Source organism: Lutra lutra, chromosome 7, assembly GCF_902655055.1.
Source record: "Lutra lutra chromosome 7, mLutLut1.2, whole genome shotgun sequence".
Lineage (NCBI taxonomy): Eukaryota > Metazoa > Chordata > Mammalia > Carnivora > Mustelidae > Lutra > Lutra lutra.
The window spans coordinates 133,468,645-133,491,601 of NC_062284.1; the positions used below are offsets into that span (position 1 = coordinate 133,468,645).

Sequence of the window (22,957 nt, forward strand, 5' to 3'; positions counted from 1 at the left end):
TTTCCTAACTCCCTATGGGACTTGTACCTAGTTCCTGGCATAATCATGGGCAAGTTTGTTCTCAAGAGTTTGTTCGGCCTTGGTGTTGGTCAGGAGTAGGATGTCATGCTAGCTTGGAACACAAGGCCTCGGACAGTGGGGCAAGACGACCTCACGCTGCCATATTGCACAGTCTGCAGGCCTGTGAAAGGAGCCCTGCGCTGGACAGCTTTGCCCATTCCAGTCAAAGATCCGCTGCTCCAGGTGAGCGAGGAGCATGTTCCCACTATGACCAGGAAACTGAGGAAGCCGAAAGAATCACTCAAGGAGGATGTGACTTGGGAACTGGCAGTCCTGCGGAGGATGCTGCAGGAATGGAAGACTGCCTGGGCTCTGAGTAAGTGAAGGGGCAGCGGTGGGTCTGGAGATACCAGTAAACGTTTGAGGGAGGAGGGTCTCACCTTGGCCTCATGTTTTTCAGTCTATGAAATTCATCCCTCTCTTGTGAAAACATACAAATCCAGTTCACTCATCAAGGTGTCACTAGAGAAGAGCCTTTCACACAATGATAGTTGACCTATCTCTGGAAGCTTTCTGCATGGATGGGTTGTACCTCAGTAATCCGTGTACACCCGCTATCCTGAGGACTCTTCACAGACAGGGACACTGTCTTACAGCCTCTGAAACTTTATGCTCAGTAAATGACGCATGAAGGGAAGGATGAAATATGCTGCCCAATGGAAGTGTAGTGATCCAGAGAAACTAGTTGGCTGTGGTAGAAACAACACCTCTCCAAAATTCACATGTGGAGTTGGGATTCTCAGATATCCACTCTGCCTTTGGCAATGTGGGAGTAGAAGGTGGAGTGCCTGGGAGTAAGGGCCTGGCAAGGACTGGTTAAAGCTCTAAGGTCTGAGGACTTAGGACTGCTGGCTTGCAGAACTTGAGATTAGTTTAATTAGTGCAGGAGAGAGGCGATCCATCACACGTACTGGATGACGCAAACATAAAAGGGCTGACAGATTTTCTGAGTAAAACTACCCGTAGGAACTCTGAAATGAAAGCTTATACCTACAGAGAGAGAAGTTAGTAATAAAATGAGGAAGATCTTGAAAGCCAGATGTAAGAGACCTCAGAGGCAATCTAACGATAACCACAATCATAACAGTTGAGTCCTTAGCATCTTGCCTGGCATTTTGTTAAATATTTTGTCCAGTTAACTCATTTAATACTCAAAGTAACTCAATGTGGTAGGTTCTACTACCATTCCCGTTTTATAAGTGAGCAATATTAACCTCAGAGAGGTTAAGTAACTTATCCAAGGTCACACAGCTAATAATTGTGATTCCAAATCAGGTGGGTTTGATAACAAAGTACCCTTAATCACTGTGTTATCACCCTTTTATTTTCCAGATGGTAACAATGAAGAGTTATTTAAGCAAAAAGAGACAGAATATAAGATGGGATGGGGCGGGGGAGCGTGTAGCAGCGTTTGCGAACTGCCCAACAGGGTATGTGGATTGTCAGAGAAATAACTTCCCCATATCCCTGGGGCCCTTTATTCTTCTGAGTTAATGTTTTGCTTGAATTGTGCTAGGAGGAAGGGGCCTATCTAACCCTAACCAGATGGTTTTCTTCTCCTTTCCCTCCTTGTGGTATAGTCATCGAGTGGCACCATGCGACAGTAGAAGGCCTACTGCGGGGCTTGCTGGACGTGCATGACGACACTCGGATCCAAGCCATCATCACATGTGCCACAGCTGCTTTAGAACGGCCCCGGATTGCCACCAGCCGGGGGGACTCAAGTGAGAGCCATAGACAATGAGAACTGGTGTGGACCTTTGAGCTTATCTGAGATCATTTTACAAACAAAACCAAGGCCCAGAGACTGGCCTGAATATACACAGCCTATCGGCAAGATATGAAATTTAAATTCCTGACTTCGGGTCCAGTGCATTTGGCACTACATTTCATTACCTTCTGTTTGCTCAGCAGCTTCAAGGAAGCTCACACTGTTCCACTCAGAGATCCTGTTTGTAATAGACCCAAATTATATATAGTTTGTGTGTATACATATAAACTTCCCCCTCCCGACTCTATTTTAGCCCTTCTTTTGACAGCACATCTGAAACCCAAGACAGACACCCTCACTGTAGACCCCCTCCCCAAGTTCCAAACCTCAATCAGCAGCCCCAAAGTCCACCTAGTTTTGGAGCCAGGGAGTCATCCTGGACAAAACCTTCCTCCTCCCATAACCAAATGACCAACAGATTCTGATTTTGCCTCCCTCTTTGTGTATTCATCAGTCAACAGAGGAGGAACATAAGAGGTAATTCCCTTCCTCCAAAATTCCCAGTCCCACCCCATGCTACTCCCCAGGGTAACCAACATTGCTTGGCATTTCACGTCTTTCTCAATGCTTTCGGAAATAATATGTCAACATACGTGTAGGATTTTCTATTCATTATAAAAATGAGTGTTGAATTTTACCAGCCATTTCCTATTTTCTCTCTTTAATTTGTGGATGTGAATTCTGTTGTTAAATTCTTAGACTCTAACAGATCATGATAAATTATTCTTTTGTTACTCCACTGGGTTTGATTTATTGATATTTTAGAATGTTTTACTACAGTTACAAAAATGAGTAGTTTGTTAAGTTTCAGTTTTTACTAGTTTTAGAAAATGAATTAAGGACTTAGCCATTCTTTCCAATGGTCTTTAATCTTTTGGAAAAGAAAAGTTAATAGCTTTTTTCTTTACTAGCAATAAGTAGTTAAAAAGGAAAATTTTCTGTCTACAACAGCCAGAACTGTAATCTGAGGAGACAGTTTAACAAGACACAGGACCCAAATGCTAGAAACAATCAAGTGCTATTGAGAGGACATAAAACCAACTGGCTTCCTTATTTCTCAGATGCCCTCAGATACCTTTTATGGGAAACCTGGGCTAGGGCTTTTTCCTCTCTGTTGCTGGTAGCATTCTAATAATATTCTGTCCTAATATGTATCATTCTGTCTTAACTGTCTGCTTACTTTACTGCCATTCCTGCCAGACAAGGAACCCTCCTAAATGACGGAGACTAATTTTACTTCTACAAAATTGTCATGTTTTTAAAGTTTCATTTATTTCCTAGCTACTAAGTTCCAGATATGGGCGTTTTTGGTACAGGTTTCTGAATTTGCTGCCCCATCTGCCAGAAAACTCTTCATTTCTTTTGAACCTGATTAATTTCTATACTTGTCCTTTAATTTTCAGCTATCATTTCCTTTGAGTTTGCCCTGCCCCACCACCCAGACTTGGGTCATTGTCCCTCTATATGCTTCCACACATAGGCATTTTTTTCTTTTTTTCATAAGCTCTAGGCTCAACATGGGGCTTGAACTCACGACCCCAAAATCAAGAGTTACAGTCTCTTTCAATTGAGCCAGCCAGGCGGCCCCCACACTATGCGTTTTTTATTATATCTGCTTATTTCCTTGGGTATTAAATGAATGATACGTTTGCAGTACCTGGCACAGAGAAAACCAATAGGCAGCCACAGACATTATACTCTTATCCCCAACCTTCCACATACATACAAAGAACACTTTTGTCTGCTCCCAGAATTATGCCTTCACGTGATCCCTTTCAGATGTCCTAGGTGTCCAGATTTTAACCTTTGTCTTGTTTCTTCCCCATACCTTCCCAAAGAAAACTATCTTACTCATTACTTTTTGAAATACTCATTTGACTTCTACTTATTCTCCTAAAATACACCTATTCCCATCTAACCTATTGTTAACAAATGGCATAGCCGCCCACAATGACGATAAGATCAGAAATCCTAAAATCTTAGTCACAGATCTAGCTCTGCCACTTCTTGGGAAGTCAGTTAGCCTATTTAAGCTTCAAATTCCTTATCTCTAAAATGAGGATAATTGTGGACAAAAGGTTAACAGACCCTTTCCCCTTCTACCTTAGAATTTGAGCTTTAGTTAAAATGTCTATGTGTTGCCCTGATCTCTATAGGCAACATTGCTTATGGTAAACATGAACTCTGACACATCACATCTGGACTGGGAAAATTATAAGTGAAACAAATGCTTTAAGGAGATGCCATCACTTGGGCTTCCACGAATGCAGTGGCTTCTAATAGGCAGGCCCTTTGTGGGCCCTGGGATTAGAACTCTCGACTTGTTGTAAGGCATGCTCACTCCTGCGAACACAGCACATGTCCCCGGAAGGCTCTGTGGAATGCTGTCCAGAGTGCCTTGAGAACTCTGGCCAGAAGGAATGCCTGAGGCTGCCCTATTGGCCAACTGCTCTCCCATCCTAGATCCTTCAGAAGACTGGTGCTTTGTGTGGTCTGTGAGTCGTGGGAGTCTGACTGTTTCGATCTAAGAAGACTCCTGAAATGACATATTTCAGATGAGCTCTGCAGTTAATACCTGCCTTGCCTACTTCAACGAGCTACAGCCAGACTGAATGAGATAATGAATATGAAAACACCATAAATGGCAAAGTAAAATACAAAAACATGTATGGCAAATAGGTTGATTTTCATCATTGAAACTAATGGTGAAGGTCACCAGAGTCTAGCTGGAAACCTTCCATGGCTTGAATCCAGCTCTCCATGGGCCACATGATCAAGGACTGGGAGCAGGAATACCCAGCACAGAAGGGAGCCAGAAATGCCCACCTATTGCAGGGGCTCAGCCAAACTCTATTAACTAGCAGGAAGCACCAGGAACTGAGATTGAGGTCGACCACTATGCAGCTAGGGGGAAGAAACTGTTTTGGTGAAAATCAAAGGGGCTAGCACCCTCTTACCTGGTTCTCTTTTGATCACAGACAAGGAGACTGGGAAAGCCCCATCTGTCCAGGTCTTGCCAGAGGTTCTACAGCCTGCCCTGAAGGCTGCTCTTGGGGACCAAAATGCCAATGTGCGGATGGCAGCGGCGCTATGCCAATATGCCATACAGTCATATAATCCCCTCGCCCGGGACGTCATGCATAGTGTCCTGTTGAAGGGTGAGTAACTCCCTGCCGCTTCTGACCTGCGAATATGGGGTAGAGACAGGACATCTCACTATCAGCTTCTCCTAATCCTTTCTTCTCTAGTGTCATGCTCTGTGAGGTCTACTGTATTGGGGGTTTGGGGTTTCTGTTCATGAACATTCAGAGATAGTGCTTCCTAGATACTTTTACAAAAACCTAGTCATACCGGGGTGGCTAAGTGTTTCATAGACCTATTTGTCTGGACACCATGACCCCGTTCACGCAAATTTATTTGGCCCTTATGTCCTACTGCTGTTACCCAGCAAGAGCCTTTTAGGGTTTAACTTTTCAGGTTAAGGTTTTCAGCCTATATCTAAAACCTTGATACGATCCACTGAAATACAGGCATTGACTTCTATACTAAGTGGGGCACAGAAGAGTAAAATACCAGGCAGGTAACAGCCTTGGGTACCAACCCTGAGGCTGTTCTCTCTGCAGGGAGAACAGACAGCTGTTTCTTACCCCACCCAACAGGTAACAGTGTGGACAGCTGGGCTGCAGCTCAGTGCTTGGCTCTGGAAGGTGATGTCACATACCCCATGATTAAGAGGATCTTCCAGCAGCTGTTTAATAAGAAGAATGACGACACTGAGCACCAGTGTTGTATGCTCCTGAGCCATCTCAGTGAAAAGACAGTATGTATTCAATACAGGGTCAGAGGAGAAACCAAGTTATGGGGAACACTTGAGTCTGAGGTCAGTTCAAGTAAGGAATTGGAAATGCAGGTGGCTGAGTAAGTAAGTAAGCCTAGTTAAAAGACTGGACTAAGTGTGTGGGTGGATTGGGGGACAGAGGTGTATATACAGGTAAAAAGGGACAACAGCCACCTGAGACAAAGGTGAGAAAAGTAGGCTGCAGATGGTTTCTGTGTATGCAAGAAGAGTTGTGATATGTAGAATTTGCTTCTGCCAGAAGTTTACCATTGAAAACTGCTCAGACATACAAGTGTGTTTACTTTCAAAAGAGTGAAACAGAGATTGAGGCATATACAAATCATATCAGGAATAAAAATCGTTAAAGAGAAGGCCCCAGGACTTTTCTGTTCGGGTTGCTAAATCTGTATATTGTTCCCTGATTTAGGAATCTAAAGTCAGTTGGCTCAGATAGAAGAGTGCCCCGTATCTTGTAAACCTACTCTTTCCTTCACTAGGGATGGGCTCCTCATGTAATTGTGACATTAATTAGGCTGAATGCCATATTAGGATCTAACACTTCCTCAGGCTCCAGCATCTCTAAAAGTTACCAGGAATATCCATCTAAGTCTTCCATTCCTCAGACCCTGATACACACCATGCTCGCTGTGGAGCTGAACAGTTACCAGTGGAGGGACCGGATCATAGCCTGCCGGGTTCTCTCACAGATCGGTGGGAACATCAGTCTGGTAAGCCTTCTGTGTTTTCAGGACAGAGAGTCGAAGCAAAAAGAGGCTGGGGAGCCCTTCCACTTTTTGCTGCTATTTATTTTTATTATTATTATTTTTAAAGATTTTATTTATTTATTTGACAGACAGAGATAACAAGTAGGCAGAGAGGCAGGCAGAGAGAGAGGAGGAAGCAGGTTTCCTGCTGAGCAGAGAGCCTGATGTGGGGCTCGATCCCAGGACCTTGGGATCATGACCTGAGCCAAAGGCAGAGGCTTTAACCCACTGAGCCACCCAGGCGCCCCTAGTATCCCATTCTTACCGAGCAGATCTTTGTCTCTACCTTGCTACCTTAGTCCTAACCCAGGATTATATGCCAACATGTCTTTCAGACTCAAGGCACTTGCTTCTTAGCAACAGCTGTAACTCACTCACAATGAAATAAGCAAAAAAAACCCTAGGAAAATTTAGAAACTCTTAGTACTTTGGCATTGCCTTAATGTGAATGTACTGTATAAATACCAGCCAGTGACCTTCCTTACCCTCCCGCCCCCGCCAAAACTGGTCCTTCACCAGAGTTTGAGAAGCACTTACTTAAACTACCTAACAACCCAATCATACCAGTGTCTATGTTGGCTCTGAGTGTTCAGCACATAGAGAAGGTATAAAACACAGTCCCTACTTTAAAAAGATTGACATTATAGTTGGAATGACAACATACACAAATGATTCAAGAACAAGTGATAAATGTACAGTACATTCATAATTTTTCAGAGAGAGACATTAATGTAGGCTGAACCTATCAGCTGGGGGAAGGAGTGTGGAACAGCTGCGCAAGACTTAGTAGAAACTGAAGAGGGACTTCCAGGGGGTGGAAACCCTGACCATCATTTGAGCTTTCACCTGACCTGTTTCTTCCCATTACTTTTTAATCATCTTCAGCTGTACAAATGGGGTTTCCCCTTCTTCCTATGTGCCACTGTATCTTTTCCTTATGGCACTCAGTACCTCCAAAATGTCCCAGACCACCACCAATGCCCTGAGAAGTTAAGACCCTCCACCCTTGGACCCTCACATTTTGAGTGGAAAGCACAAAATCTGGTCATTTGGTATTATCATCTGAAGATGTTTTAGTCCGGGTTAATTCTGCCCCAGTTGCCATGGACCCTTCCTCTGAAATCCTGACCAGCAGCACAGGCAACACCTGGGAGGTTGTGAGAAGGGCAGAATCTCCCCTCAGGCTCACTCAATCAGAATCTGCATTTCAACAACATCTAATTCATTGGCACACTCACCTTCTTAGCACCTGTCACTCAGGATTGCCAACTGAAAGTAAAAAGACATGCAGAGCTGGCAGGGGACTGACGTGGCAAAGGTGAGAACTTCACGTCAGGTTGCTGGAATGAAAGAAAAGCACTATGTCCGTCAGTCCTTCACTCATTCAGTAAGCAGTGTCTGACCACAGCCTACACGCTTGGCACTATGCCAGCACTGGGGATGTGAAAATATTGTCTGAGAGAAATCCTCGAACAGGAGGGAGGCGTTCCGCCACGTCGAGGTGGAAGAGATGTTTCAGGCAGGGAGAATAGCTTGGGCACATTGACACAATCCTGAACCACAACTGCAGTAATCTTGGTCTCATCCCTTCTGAATGAAGTATTAATATACAGGGTGGCCCACTGTCCAGATTTGTCCAGGACATAGGCCTCTTAATATTAAACCCAGTAAAGTCCCAGGCAAACTGGGACGAGTATCACCCTACTAGTGCATAACCATCAAATGTTAAGTCCCTCAAGGACAGAAAACATTGGTTCTGACATAATATAGCAGTGTTAAGCATAAGCTTAGAAAACAGACCGGGCCTTGAGTCCTAGCTCTAGCAGAAACAGGTTAACCATGGGCAAGTAAACCTAAGCCTCCATTTTGTCACCTGTAAATAGTAATCTGCTTCACTGGATTGTCTGGGAGTATTAAGTGATGGGTGAAAACACCTGGCACAGTACCAAGCCCAAAACCGGCATTCGATAAATGGCAGCTAATTATTACTCCTATTTACAGGATATGAAATATAAGTTGATCCAGATGATGCTGAGTGACTGGAATAAGGAAGTAAGACATGCAGCTGCCCAAGCTGTGGGGCGAATGAAATTTGGGAAAGAGGTGTACAACACCATTAGGTAAGACCTAGTTAAACATGAACTCAGTGAAACTTTTCTGTTCGTAAGTGTTCGGGCATCCGGCCAGCTGGTATCTGTTGAGCTGCTTCGTATGTTCAGCATCGTACTGGGTCCCACTGTAGGATATTTTTAAAAATAAAAAATTGCCAGTTCCTATAGACACTAACAGTGTGGCTAAGGAAAGAAATCAGAGTGCCCATTAGGTGTTAAGCACCGTTTTGGATGTTTGAGAGTTCAAAGGTATGACATGATTCTGATTATACAGGCAAGATACACAAGTGCTTCGTAAGGTCAACTTTCACAGAGGATGGATCAGACTACATAGGCAGAGAGAAGGATAGACATTCCAGGCTGGGAGCCAAATATGAATATAAAAATGAGGGTGGCACAGGGGAGGACAGTGAAGAGAACTTGACTGAGCAATAGGTACACGTGTGGAAGTTTCCTTTACTGAGCCATTCAACATAGTGCCCAGCATATGCTACTAATAGGGGTTGAATTAAGACAGTTGAGATCTCTCCCCCGTGAAACTTAACCTCATGGCATAAGGCTGACTAGGAAAGGGTGGGAATGGATAATGGAGAGCTGACAGAGGTTGGGTTCTTATCTTGAGGGCATTCTTGGTGGTGGTGGTGGTGGGAATGCCAAAAGTTCAAGGAGGCAAAATAAAAGCACTTGTGACTTCCAGAGTCAAGCTGAGTCAAGGAAATTTCCAGGAGCGTGTGGAAGCTCTCTCCCTGATTGGTGGGCTCCAGCTCATGACTGCCAGGCTTCTCCCAAGCTTCCTGAACTGCTTCTCAGACAACTTCATGGCAGTTCGACGGGCAGCCTGTTTGGCAGCAGGCGCCCTGCAGATCCGAGATAAGATGGTGAGTCAGAGAAACACATTGCCATTCACCTGATTAACCTGAAGAGGGCATCACCCTGAGCTTCCCTTGTTGGGAATACTACACGCACCGTTCTGTGGACACTTCGAATGAAAAATCAGAACAGGAAGGTGAGGGGGTAGATTGGCCACATCAGTGAGTCAGTTAGGACCATATTCAGCTCCCAGCTAGCCCAGATTTAACTCTAGAGCACATCCTTGAATCCTGCTCTCACCTCAGTTACAGGCTTTAGGATCGACTCCAGTGAATGGAGTTATAATCCCTAGTTATTAGGGGAAAATCTGATTGCAGGTGTTCTAAAGAAGCCTGTATAACCACAGAACTGTGGGCTGAGGACAGTCAATCTAGACAAGAGATAATTTGGCTAATACATCACTGTACAGGCTAGTACTTCAGCTTCCAGCTCATTTGTCACTAGAAGTGATAGAAGCCCATTTTTCAGTGATAGCACATTTTAGAGATAAGACGGGTCCCTGTCTCTGGTTCATTCTTGCTCTGATCCTCTCCACTCAACACTGCTCTTTTATTCATCCCAGGTCCTGGACTGCCTTTTGAATCTGATACAGAGGGATCCTTACTGGAAAATCAAGGCATTTGCCATTCAAGGTGGTATGGGAGTGGCCCCAGCTTTTCAACCTCAAACACCTTCCCACGTGCTGGTATAAATCCCCAGACTCTCTCTAGGAAGAGGGTAGAATATAGGGGTAGAGATGGTTACACCTTCTCAGAAGTTCTTCCCTGAGAAATTGAAGATTATTTTCTTTTTAATTCTCATTAAGGATCCTGAGTCTAGGTTTATGTCAAACCTGTTAAGAAGAAGGGCTAACAAGACAGTCCCCACCAACAGAATTAGTAATAAGTTCTAAGTAGGTATCCACAATTGGATACACTTGCTCTGGAGGTTTCAACTATAGGACCCTGTAAAAGACTAGATTCAAGACTGCTGGCGACTTAAAATCCTGCCGTCAAACTTTCCTAGAGTTTCTTTTTAGGATTTTTGGCATTCCTTCTCTTGTTGACTATCTTTGCTTTAGGTAAACCTGTTAAATAATTGTGTCTCCTTTCCCCATTGTATTGCCTGGACTAGGCTAGTCTTCTGAGTTATCTGCCCCATATTTCATCCCTACATAAATAATCAGTATATTCTCACATCCTAATGGGCAAGGATGGGATAGGTCCTCCCTTCTCATCCCCACAGGAATCCTTCAGTGACGTCCTACTCTAACCCATCCCTAAAATTCTAATGATAATTAACTGTCATCCAAAAGAGAAGGTACTAACAAAATAGTTCAGTATTTGCAATACTTAATTTAGCAGGCGGCTATCTACATATTATCACTGTTATTTGTTAATAAGGCCATTTCTGGATGTTAGAATATAGCCAACTCCATCTTAAGTGACAGTGGAACTTGCTGCCCTCTCATGTCTGCAGCGTTGGGTCACATTGGCCAAGTGAGTCCCCAGCTGACAGACCTCCTGCTCTGGGCCATCCACTATGAAGAGTCACCAGGTGTACGACTAGAAGCTTGCCGTAGCATCCTAGCCCTCGATCTTCAAGGGGACCGGGTCAGGGACACGTTCCTAGATGTGCTGCTCCTAGAGAACCATGAGGCTGTTCTAAAGTAAGCTCTAAACCCGATTCCTGCCATGACCTCTTGTACTGCCGACTCTCCCACCCTTGGTAACAGAATACATCCCTGCCTTTCCAGGGTGCCTAATGGCTGTAAAAGCACAGGCTCACCTGTGCCATTCACCCACCCACTTAAGTGGGTAACAGAAAAACTAGCCTAAATTAAATGGGAAGTCAGGTCATGTCATGCATGTAACTGTTCTTCATCCCAGGTGGCTTTAAATAATTCATTTATTCAGCTAACATTTTTTTTTTTAAAGATTTTATTTATTTATTTGACAGAGAGAGATCACAAGCAGGCAGAGAGGCAGGCAGAGAGAGAGGAGGAAGCAGGCTCCCTGCTGAGCAGAGAGCCCGACGCGGGGCTCGATCCCAGGACCCTGAGATCATGACCTGAGCCGAAGGCAGCGGCTTAACCCACTGAGCCACCCAGGGGCCCCTCAGCTAACATTTTTCAAGTGCCTACTGTGATGACAGGCTGTAGAGTTAAAAAGAACAGAATTTGAATCCCAGCTCAGGCATACACTAGTTACGTAAACATGGGTAAGTTACTTAAACATTCTGAGCTCATTTTTTCAGATATCAAATGCAAATAATCATCTACCTTATGGGTCTGTGGTGATGATAAAGAAATGATATGTTTCGGGGCGCCTGGGTGGCTCAGTGGGTTAAGCCGCTGCCTTCGGCTCAGGTCATGATCTCGGAGTCCTGGGATCGAGCCCCGCATTGGGTTCTCTGCTCAGCAGGGAGCCTGCTTCCTCCTCTCTCTCTGCCTGCCTCTCTGCCTGCTTGTGATCTCTCTGTCAAATAAATAAATAAAATCTTAAAAAAAAAAAAAAAGAAATGATATGTTTCGTATCCACCATGAGTGTTCAATAAGTGGTACCATTAGTATCTTCAAATATATAGCCTTAAAAACTACACAACATCCTTATAAGCTAAACATACCATTTTTGCAGATAAAGCTAAGCAAAACCACAGTTAGGATTGGAATTTAGGATTCTTGATTAATTCCTACTTCTCTATTTTCCACCCTTTTTTTTTTTAAATGAGTAAAAACAATCTGGGCATGTGGGTGGCTCAGTCAGTTAAGTGTCTGCCTTTGGCTCAGGTCATAATCCTGGGGTCCTGGGATCGAGTCCTGCATTGGTCTCCTTGCTCAATGAGGAGTCTGCTTCTCCCTCCGCCCCTCTCCCCCCACCACTCCTGCTTGCTATCTCTCTCTCTCACTCACACACACACACACACACACACAAATAAATAAACTCTTAAAAAAAAGAGTAAGAACAATCTGGGCACCTGGGTGGCTCAGGTGGTTAAGTGTCTGCTTTTGGCTCAGGTCATGATCCTGGGGTCCTGGGATCGAGTCCCACATCAGGCTCTCTGCTCAGTGAGGAGTCAGCTTCTCCCTTTGTGGCCACCCCCCTGCCGCACCCCCAGCTCTCCTTTTCTCTCTCTCTCAAAAAGTAAATAAATCTTTAAAGAAGAAAAAAAGAAGAATAAGAACAATCTGGGGCACCTGGGTGGCTCAGCTGGTTAAGCATCTGACTCTTGATTTCCGTTCAGGTCACAATCTCAGGGTCGTGAGGTCAATCCCTGGGTCAGGCTCTGTGCTAGGTGTGGAGTCTGCTTAGAATTCTCTCTCCCTCTCCCTCTGCCCTTCCACCCCCCACTTTCTAAATTTAATAAAAAAAGGATAAGAATGATCTAAGAAGTTCCTTTTATCTTTCAGGGAAATTCATCAGGCAATGAAGATACTCAACTTAGAAAATGTAGGAAACCAAGAAATGCTTCAGAAGATCAGGAACAGGGTAAGTTAAGTGCAAGCTATGTTTTCAAGAGAAAACTCAGAACTCTCAGAGTTCCTCAGATCCTTTTCTCCATCACAGAAATACTTCCTACAACCACACAGGTACTATATTTTCTGAAGATACAAAACATTTATGCAAAAATCAGATTATAAAATCCTAGTAAAGGGGCGCCTGAGTGGCTCAGTGGGTTAAGCCTCTGCCTTCGACTTGGGTCATGATCTCGGGGTCCTGGGATCGAGCCCCACATCGGGCTCTCTGCTCGGTGGGGAGTCTGCTTTCCCCTCTCTCTCTGCCTGCTGTTCTGCTTACTTGTGATATCTCTCTCTCTCTCTCTCTGTGAGTGTCAAAAAAAAAAAAAAAAAAAAAACCTTTTAAAATCCTAGTAAAGACAAAGTAAAAACAATAATCCTATCAGCCCTATCAAGTAACCCTCAAAATGGGCTATTGGTTCTGAAATACTTATTCTTCCTTCCCTTCCCATTTTCTCCCTGCCATCAACTAAACCCACGTTGTTCTTTTTTACAAGTAGACCTAGAGAATAGTGACGGGAGCTAGCACCCTTGATTTTTACCTTTTAACTTTCCTTAATCCTAAACTGGGGTTTTGCCAAAGGGTGCTCTAGCTGAACAGGTAGTTCTAATTTTTCAAAGTTGTTAGATGAGTTGAAGAAAGAGAGGGACAAAGACTTTAAAAATGTAAGATTCTTTCTTCATGTAATTCACAAAACCAGCTTCACAACAACCAAGCATTTCTTAGCAAGTTCCTTTCATCATGCCCAAAAAGCTAAAATAGATTTTTCATTCAAAGGTCTAAAAAATGTGCAACCAACATCAGAAGAATGCTGAGGGACTGTACCACCTAATACCAATAAGCACAATGCAATAAGTTACTTTATTAATGGTTTTTGATGATTTGCAGCCTAATGGTTATTTTTTTCAACATCATTTCTTCTGAACTAGATTCAAACACTAAGCCAAAAGGATTTGCTGACCCAGAAAATATTCAAGATGGAGAGGGTCATAGGAAAAATGAAGGAAGAAACAAAACGTGTTTACTTGCAACCCAAGGAGGGGCAAAAACCACTCAAACTCCGTACTTTTCTACAAGAAACTTTTCACGGTAGGTTTCCACAGGGTGAGTTGTACACCTTGACTCCTTTAAAAGCCTCTTCTGGGATCTGGACATCTGGGGAGTTTAGTTTCTAGCCCTGTAGGATGAGTCAGGAAAGGCTGCTAACCTTTCATTTTTGGCCACCATCCTCTCAGTCCTTTTATTTTTTTCCTGCCTGCTCCCTGGCTTTTATTATTTGCTGTTTTGTCCCTTAAAAAAAAAAAAAAAGAAAGAAAAGAAAAGAAAAAAGAATGAGGTAGTTCTAATTGAACGGATTTAAAAGGTCAAAAAAATGAGAGGTTGGGAAACAGAACAAAAACTACTATTACATTTGATTAAGCATCCAAACAAAGCCTTGTAAGTTTAACTTTTAATAGCAGTTACCTCTGGAAAGTGGGGTTGGAGAGAGAGAACTATCACTTTATGTACATCCATTAAAAAAAAACAAAAAACTTCATAAAGTTCTCAACCTTATGTAACTGTACCTGTCAGTTACGGTGATAGGATCTTAAAGTTCCAGACACAACCTAAATGAAGTGCAGATACCAAGCTGTACCAAAATGTACTTACAAAATCTGTGCCCAGGCGTAGCAGCAGCCTCAGATCATTCAGTCAGCTGCCTACCAGCCACCACCCCAAACCCAGGTCTTCTGGTTCCAAGTCCAGGGCTCACTCTGGTACACCAGGCTCTCTTCCACCAACCATGAGAATATTCACTTGCCAGGTTTGGGGAAGATTCTTCCAACTGCCAGAAAAAAAATGAGAGTGGAAAGTAACTTGAACACCAGCCTTCCTTCATGGCCAGCTTGCTACCAGTTGATTGACTGAGGCACAAGTAGGTGACATGCTGCCCCTTTGGGAGCAATGCCAGCTACTGATGCTAGCAAGCACTGAGCAAAAACACAATTCATTCTTAACTTTTCCAGTAGGATTGTGCTGTTTGGGGTTCAAGTAGCATGATTAAATTACCCCTCAAGTTATAGAATTGGCTCCAATCCTACAACCACCCCAAGTTACCTTTCGCGTCAGCCATTATAGATGTTCCCTATCTCCCCTCAACCCAATTCCTTCAAACCACGTCACATAATAATCTAGTCTTAAAAAAAATAATCTAGAAACAGTCTTTGGCACTTTAATAACTTTTCTAACATTCACACAAACTCACAGTCACAAATAGAATACTAGCCCCAACCCTCCCCCCAAACTGAGGAAAGAGAACTCAAATGAAGGATGCAAATTCCAAATAAAAATATCTAATGTCTCCAGAAGAATGACACAGCAGGTGCTACACAGCACACTGACGCCTAGGGGTGATGATGAGGCTGGTGCTCTGAAATGATCAGGATCAATGTTACTTCTGCCGCCAAGAGCTCCTTTTTGCCACCTCCAACGTCTACTTTTACTTTTGTGCCTAGGTGAAGTGTTGATTCCTAGAAAACCGTCTGAAATTTGTGACATTAAAGCAGTCTTAAAGGTAAATGTAAGCAGTCCTAAAGGTAAACGGTTCTCAAAGTAAGTACCTGAGTCCCCCCCACCCCTCTCCCAGCCCCCGCAAAAAAGGTGGTAATGGTGGTTAAGAGAATCACCACTGTCTTGCTTCCAGCAATCAACCAGGAACTAGTTCAGGTTAGAGGCATCTTGGTGAGCAGCAGCCCCTTGTCATATAACATGGTTGCCAAGGAAAGCTGGTCCTCCACAGTGTCACAGGGCAGGTCCCCTACTCTCACAAACTCTGGGTAGGAGCGAAGCAAGAGTTCCATGGCATCAGCTTGCTGAGGGTATATCTCCAAGCACTTGGGCTCCTCCAGATGATAAACACGGGAGTTCTCCACTGTGTAATAGAGAAACAAATGGCCTCCCTCCCCCACCAGCCGGGCTATCCCATCCTGAAGCATGTGCACTTCCGTTTCTGTTGTCAACTGGGCCCCCACGTTCACAGGTTCGCCAGCCTCCCAGCGAATTGGGAGCCCGTAAACACTGAGCGCCCTCTCCCTATCAGTCAGCACAGGGGGCAGAGAGTCGTGGATGAAGTCTTTGGCTCGCTGGTCAGCCACAGCATCGACAGGGGCAAAGTGTCCCAAGCGGGCAACCAGGACTCGCACCTTCTCCATGAAAGCCGTTCTTCGTGGATCCTTAGAATCCGAGTGCTGGGCCCCCATGTAATCCATGAAGTCTCGCGGGAGACCCCTTCGGAACTCTACATTTTCTTCCATGGCAGCCTGCACTGCCAGAGGCAGTACGGCCTCCAGGAAGTCGCCCCAGGTATTGCGCTGGTACGTGGACAAGGTGAGGTGCAGGGAGTGCACTCCATCCTGGCATTCGGCTTGGTGAATGAAGCCCCGAGGAAAATAGAGCAAATCTCCGGGTTCCAGCACGGTCTGCAGCACCGGCTCCCCGAGGTCGTCCTGGCTGAAGTTGGGGCTGGAGGTCAGCGCCAGCTCCTCCGTCGGGACCCGGGGGCGGTATACGCGCCAAAGCTTCCTACCTTCCAGCTGCAGCACAAAAGCCTCGATGTCGTCGTAGTGGGGGGCAAAGCCCTGCGAGTTGGGGGGCGTGAGGTAAATGTTGGAGCCTGCCATGCTGCCAAACTGCTCCTGGAGCACAGCCAAGAACTGCCACACGGTGGTCGAGAAGGCCTGCGGGCAGAGGAGGCGCAGGGAGCAACCGGCCTGGTACAGGGACCAGGCGGCGGCGGGCAGCGCGCGGCCAGGCGGGTTCAGGGTCTCGCGCCGCCCGTTGACGTAGCGAGCAGCGTCCAGGTGCTGCCCGAACTGCACGTCCTCGTGGCGCAGCATGGAGTCCAGGTCTGCGGTGGAGAAAAGCCCCTGGTAGTAGGCGGGGTCCTGCCGCCGCACCAGCACCGCCTCCCGCTCCCACAGGCGCCGGTAGAAGTGGTCCGGCGGCATGGGCGAGATGAGCCACTCGAAGAGGCGCGCCGCCCGCCGCCGGCTGCTGGGGATACGGTTCAGCTCGGCCAGGACGCGCTGCAGCGGGGAGTCCCAGGCCAGCTCCCCGCCCGTGCTGTCCACCTGTGGCCCGGACAGCGTGGCGGGGGCTGCGGACGGCGGGGCGGCCGCCAAGTGCTGGGCATTGCACAGCAGGGCCGAGGTTTCCACCACGCGGGCGGGCGCGGCGGGCACGTCCACCAGGCGCGCGGGCGGCGCGGAAGCCGGCACCAGGCGCGCGGGCAGGGCGGGCGCCTCCACCGGGCGGGCCGGCGGGGTTTGCGCCTCCACCAGGCGGGCGGGCGGGGTTTGCCCCTCCGCCAGGGAGCGAGGGGTTTGGAGGGAGCGAGCCGCGGGCGAGGCCTCCAGCAGCTCTGCAGGCCCCAGGTGGCCATACGGCTCTCGCCGGGCCGCATCGGGGATGGCCGCCGCCCCACCAGGCAGCGGGTCCCCCTGATCGTCTACCGTCGACTCCACCCTCGAGTCCTCCGAGTCCTCGCTGGGCAGCGTCTGGGCCCTCAGTGCGGCCATGCGGGATGCCACGCTTCTCCTTAGCTGCCTTCGGATCTTCCTGGGCCTTAGGGGCAGGGCCAGCACCGACCCGCTGAGTGGCTGCGACTGGCGCCGGCGTCTCAACCTCCCGCGCCTCACCAGCCCGGTGCTAGCCCGGAGCCCGTCCATGGCGGGAAACCCTTCCGAGGCCGGCCGGCCTGAGTAGAAAGGATATCGCGGAGAGCGGCTGCGAGGCACGCTGGGAAGGGGGCGCGGCCTCCCGGCTGGCCACGCCTACCCATCCCTCCCACCCGGCGCCTCCTGCTCGCCCTGCGAGCAGTACCCGGCTTCTCACCAGAGTAGCGGTGTCTCTCCCAAATTTGTAAGGGCTCCACATTTGCTGGGCAATTTAAAAACCAAACTGCTGGGGACTCCGGGAGAAAGAAAGTTGTCTTCTTTATTAACTCTTCTTTCCTTCTTTAATCTCTGGGTACTGGAGTGTTCCCAGGACGTCCTCATTTCTGAGCAGCGCGCTCCCTAGCAACTTTGCACAGGAAAGCACACAATTCTTATTTTCAAAGAATGTTCTTGGGCAAAGATCGAGATTCCTCAGGCAAAGTTCACGCCTCGGTTCCACCGGGTCTTCTTTCTCAGCAGATGACGTCGCTGACTCCCTAATTTCCTTCCTTCCTTTGACCAATACAAAAATCTCAGTCTTTTGGGGGTGGGGGGAGCCCTGGCTGGCTTAGTCGGCAGTGTAGAGCGTGTGATCCTTGAACTCAGGGTTGTAAATTCAAGCCCCACGCTGGGGGTGGAGCCTACCTTAAAAAAAAAAAGAATGCAAGGATATACAAAATGTCAATCATTGGCCTCTCTGTGATATGGGAAAGAAGTTATGAGCTTTTCTACTTGCGTTCTGGATATCTGCCCTTTCCACCCCATTTGGGGTTTTGTTGCATTAGCTTGGGCTTCTCTCCTCAGAATCTTCGATCACAACTTCTCTGAATCCTAAATTGACCTCTTAGTTCTGAGCCTCTCATTTAACAGGCCCTATAAAATGTGGTAGGCAAGAGGGTGCAGTTGTTGAGAATAGCACAGGCATTATTCCCTGTAAATATTATTGCTTCGTACATGAAGATTATGTCTTCATTTGAATCATTTGAGATAAATTTCCAGGAATGGAATTACTGGGTCAAAGGGCAAGAGAGCTTTTGTAATTGTTAGTAGGTTTTTCCAAACTCCCTCCAAAAGGGTTTACCAGATTGCCCTTCTGAAGAGTGTACAGCGTTGCAAACAATTAGGAGTATGTTAGAGGACATCTGTTTGATCCTTCCATCCTCTTCAGTCAAACTCCTTATCTGAACACTTGCCAAAGCTTTTAGGTTTTATCCCTGCACATGTGTCACATTCTCCCTTTTAAATTTATGATTGTAATATAGTCTATTACAGTGGTCTTCAACTGGGGTGGTTTTGCCTCCCTGGAAACGCTGGGGGTGGGGGTAGATTGTTAAAATATGCAGTGGGTAGAGACCAGAGATGCTGTTAAACACCTACAGTGCAATGGACCCCTCCCCCCACCACATAATTACCTTACCCAAACTGTCACCTGTTCTGAGACCAAGAAACCTTGGTCTATTACAAGTAGTCTCCCAACTGGTCTCTAACTTTGATCTCTCCCTATGCCAGTGTGTAACACGGGTAGCAACAACATTAGTTTTCTCAAGTTGTGGCCCCAGATTTGCCCGTGCCCCACTCAGAAATTCATCTTGTACTTCATCAACAAATTCAAGCTCCTTAGCTAGGTTCTGAAGTCATGAAATGTTACAGCTTTATCACTCACAACTCCCCTAAGCTCTACTTCTAGAAGTTCAACTATTTGCTGTTCCTTGCCTGTTCGCCATACCTTTACTCATGCTGCATCCCCTAAATCCTGTCCTTGACCCTTTCACGTGAACTCAGAACTTTGCACCTTGTATTTGTGTATTGTATACTTGTCATTTTCCTTCCTAAACTGTAAACTCTTTCAAGGATAGTGGGATTTCAAGAAGAGGACTTCTGGTTCCTGCTCACTCATTATCTGTGGCATTAGCTGAGTCAGGTTACTCTCTCAGGTCTCAGTAATCTCATCTGTAAAATGGGAATAATAATTGAACCTATTTCATTGAGTTGTTGGGAGGATAAAATAATGCATGTAAGGCACTTCACACAGGATCTGGTACAGAACTAAACACTTAAAAAATGATAGCTATAGTAATAATAATTTATTATTATGGAGCAAAGCCCTATAAGATGGCATGTGTGCCTCTAGCCTGGTTTGGAGGACCTCAGAATGGGGGAGGGGGTGGGGAGATTAAGATTTTTGTGTATGTTCTGTAGAAGTTTAAGTAAATCAGCAGGGACACATTCTGCAGTGAACTAGGGGGAAGAGCTGTGCTCCTTGGCTCACAAAGCTAGGGTATAAAGGCTGCTAGAAGAGGGCTGTAAATGTATCTTTTCCACATCCTGTACAAACATCTCCTCCTCACAGTCCTTTCTGTAACCTCATCTTTTTCTTTTTTCAACATTTTGTGATTTCCTCAAAGGATGTTGTCGCTATCTGTCTTTGAGATTCCCTTGTGACCAAGAGGCATCTTTTGGAGCCTGACTTATTTTAAATTTCATCACTTTTCCTGTGGTGCTACTTAGTTCTCACTATAAGAGCAGATATTAACAACCATCTCCAGAAATACAATTGAGTGACATGGAGTAAAGTTCTTTTTTTTTTTTTTTTTTTTTTTAGATTTTATTTATTTATTTGACAGACAGAGATCACAAGTAGGCAGAGAGGCAGGCAGAGAGAGAGGAAGGGAAGCAGGCTCCCTGCTGAGCAGAAAGCCTGATGCAGGGCTGGATCCCAGGACCCTGGAATCATGACCTGAGCCCAAGGCAGAGGCTTTAACCCACTGAGCCACCCAGGCACCCCAGAAATAGTGTTTTCTAAGCAACAAACTTCACCTTCCCAAACTCATCTCATTTTCATGATCTCGAATCATTGCCTGTCTTGCTCTTCTGGTTTTTTTGAATCAACAATTCCCCTTTAAATAAATCAAAGGAGGGACGCCTGGGTGGCTCAGTTGGTTAAGCAGCTGCCTTCGGCTCAGGTCATGATCCCAGCGTCCTGGGATCGAGTCCCACATCGGGCTCCTTGCTTGGCGGGGAGCCTGCTTCTCCCTCTGCCTCTGCCTGCCATTCTGTCTGCCTGTGCTCGCTCGCTCTCCTCTCTCTCTGACAAATAAATAAAATCTTTAAAAAAATATAAAATAAATCAAAGGAAACTGACATTAAGATTATAGAAGTTAGTAATTGTTAGTAATTGTTCATCAGAGAAGCTGCTATAGAAAACAAGTTAAATAAAGCCAACTCCATGTTTAAGCTTGCAAAGAATGATCTGAAGCCTCTCAGGAAAATGCCCCAAATTATCTCCACTGCCAAAACCCATTGCTAGATAGTTATTCCTTTGGCTCAGTCATTGACTTTTTCACTCATTCTTTATCTAAAATTCAAATACACTGGGAGGGTATAAGAGTTTGCTAGGGCTGTCATAACAAAATACCATGGACTTGTTGGCATAAACAAAAATTTATTTTCTCATAGCTCCGGAGACTGGAAGCGTGAGATTGAGGTATTGGCAGAGTTGGTTTCTGAGAGCTGGCCCCTTGTCTTGGTGGAAGGCTATCTTCTCCCTATTTTCACACCATCTCTCCTCTGTAAAAATGTGTGTCCAAATTTCCTCTTCTTTTATGAGGACACCAGTCATATTGGACTAAGGTACACTTTACTCTCTGCAAATATCACATTCTGAGGTTCTGGGGATTAGGACTTCAACATTTGGGAGGGAGGGGGACATACTTTAGCCCATAATGACACCAGCTGTCTGGGTCTTTGGACATAGAGGGGGTCCTCAGAACCAGCCAGGAGGGTCCTTGGCTTCACACTGGACCAGTAGGAAGTGAGAGCAAAGTGTATTGAAGACAGAGAGAGTGCAGGTGCAGACAGAGTGTCCAGGAGACTCGGAAAGGAAAGAAGGATAAGTCTTGTCTTTGCTCAGGGTCTGGAGTTTTTATTGAGGACGGTAGTCTGGTGTATGTGTTGGGTATGCAGGAACTGGTCAAAACAAAGATGAGTGCTCAGGTGTCCTCCATAAGTCACTAATGCCCTGGAGCCAGGGGTCTTGAAAAACGTACATGACCACCCCTCTGGTCATGTGCTGGGAGGCTCCAAAGAAATCATTAACTACTTGGCCTTATAAGGAGGACATACATTATTTGTACTAGAAGCTGTGGTACAGGGTGGGAGTTCAGGTCCTAATGAGAAGCAGGAAAAGGAGCAAAGAATGAAACTAACTTTTTTTCCCCATAGGGTCCCTTCAGTTTCCCTGTCTCAATAGTAGAGGGTGATGTATTAGAAAAACCTGTTTTCCCCTCTTGTATAAGGAAAAACCCAGTTATTTCCTCCTCCCATGTCTATCTTATTTGTCTCCTTTACCCTTCGCCTACAGAACATTCACAACACTTAACTTCTGACACTGCTGGTCACCAGCTACATGAAGGTTTTTCCCCACAACAAGCAATTCTCTGCAGCATCAGCTGAGGGGGGGGGTCCTACAATTTAACTAAATTCTAACACTATCTACCTGGAGATAGAGCGTCTGATTCCACAGGTTAAGTAAGGGCTCAGGCCCACAAGACTGTTCCTACCCAACTTCAGATGCCAATTACAAGTAGTAGGTCTCAGGTTACCCTCAACTTCTGTCCAATTTGACTACAAATCAAATAGGGTTGTGAGATTCCCACAACCCCCTCTTCAGGTTCAATTAATTTCTCAGGGTGGCTCACAAAACTCAGAAACACTTACATTGACAAGCTTATTAAAGATATGATAAAGGAGACAGATGAACAGCCAGACCAAGAGATGCATGGTGGGGAGGTTTGGGAGGGTCCTGACAGGGGGAGCTTCTGTCCCTGTGGAGTTGGGGTATGTATCCCATTCTTGATGTGGATGGGTTCACCAACCAGAATCTCTCTGAGCTCCATACTGTTGGGACTTTTAGGGAGGCTTCCTGTCACAGGCATGATTAATTATTCACTTGGTTTCTAGCCCCTCTCCCCTCGCTAAAGGATGAGGGGTGGGCCGAAAATCCCAAGCTTCTAATCATGGCTTGATCTTTCTGGTGACGACCCAACCCAGAAGCCTGTCTAGGGTTACCTCAATAGACCAAAAGATGCTCCAGGTGCTCTCATCACTTAAGAATTTACAAAGGTTTTAAGAGCCCTGTGTCAGGGAAGGGGTCAAAGACAAATATTAGAACTAAGAAATGCTCTTAGGGGGTCTTTTTTTTTAATGATTTTATTTATTTATTTATTTATTTATTTATTTATTTATTTATTTGACAAACGGAGATCTCAAGTAGGCAGAGACGCAGACGGGGGGCTGGGGGAAGCAGACTCCCCATGGAGCAGAGAGCCCGAAGCGGGGCTCAATCCCAGGACC

General features: G+C 45.9%; 2 protein-coding genes across 2 annotated transcripts in view; one reads left to right on the forward strand and one right to left on the reverse strand.

Annotated features, from left to right (window-relative positions):
• HEATR4 (HEAT repeat containing 4) overlaps window positions 1-22,957 on the forward strand; it is a 44,489-nt gene that overhangs the window by 15,818 nt on the left and 5,714 nt on the right. Inside the window, exons 5-16 of the mRNA XM_047735461.1 lie at window positions 173-376; window positions 1,641-1,784; window positions 4,810-4,989; window positions 5,491-5,651; window positions 6,293-6,397; window positions 8,435-8,553; window positions 9,242-9,422; window positions 9,977-10,046; window positions 10,873-11,062; window positions 12,803-12,881; window positions 13,841-14,000; window positions 15,407-15,465. Coding sequence (XP_047591417.1) covers window positions 173-376; window positions 1,641-1,784; window positions 4,810-4,989; window positions 5,491-5,651; window positions 6,293-6,397; window positions 8,435-8,553; window positions 9,242-9,422; window positions 9,977-10,046; window positions 10,873-11,062; window positions 12,803-12,881; window positions 13,841-14,000; window positions 15,407-15,465 — 1,652 coding nt within the window. The remainder of the gene's footprint in view (window positions 1-172; window positions 377-1,640; window positions 1,785-4,809; window positions 4,990-5,490; window positions 5,652-6,292; window positions 6,398-8,434; window positions 8,554-9,241; window positions 9,423-9,976; window positions 10,047-10,872; window positions 11,063-12,802; window positions 12,882-13,840; window positions 14,001-15,406; window positions 15,466-22,957) is intronic.
• RIOX1 (ribosomal oxygenase 1) lies at window positions 15,108-17,682 on the reverse strand. The gene has a single exon (XM_047735462.1). The coding sequence runs from the start codon at window positions 17,615-17,617 to the stop codon at window positions 15,614-15,616; it is 2,004 nt and encodes a 667-aa protein (XP_047591418.1). The 5' UTR covers window positions 17,618-17,682; the 3' UTR covers window positions 15,108-15,613.

Excerpts from the sequence above, each read along its gene's own strand:
- RIOX1 (XM_047735462.1), bottom strand. The coding sequence starts at position 17,617 with ATGGACGGGCTCCGGGCTAGCACCGGGCTGGTGAGGCGCGGGAGGTTG.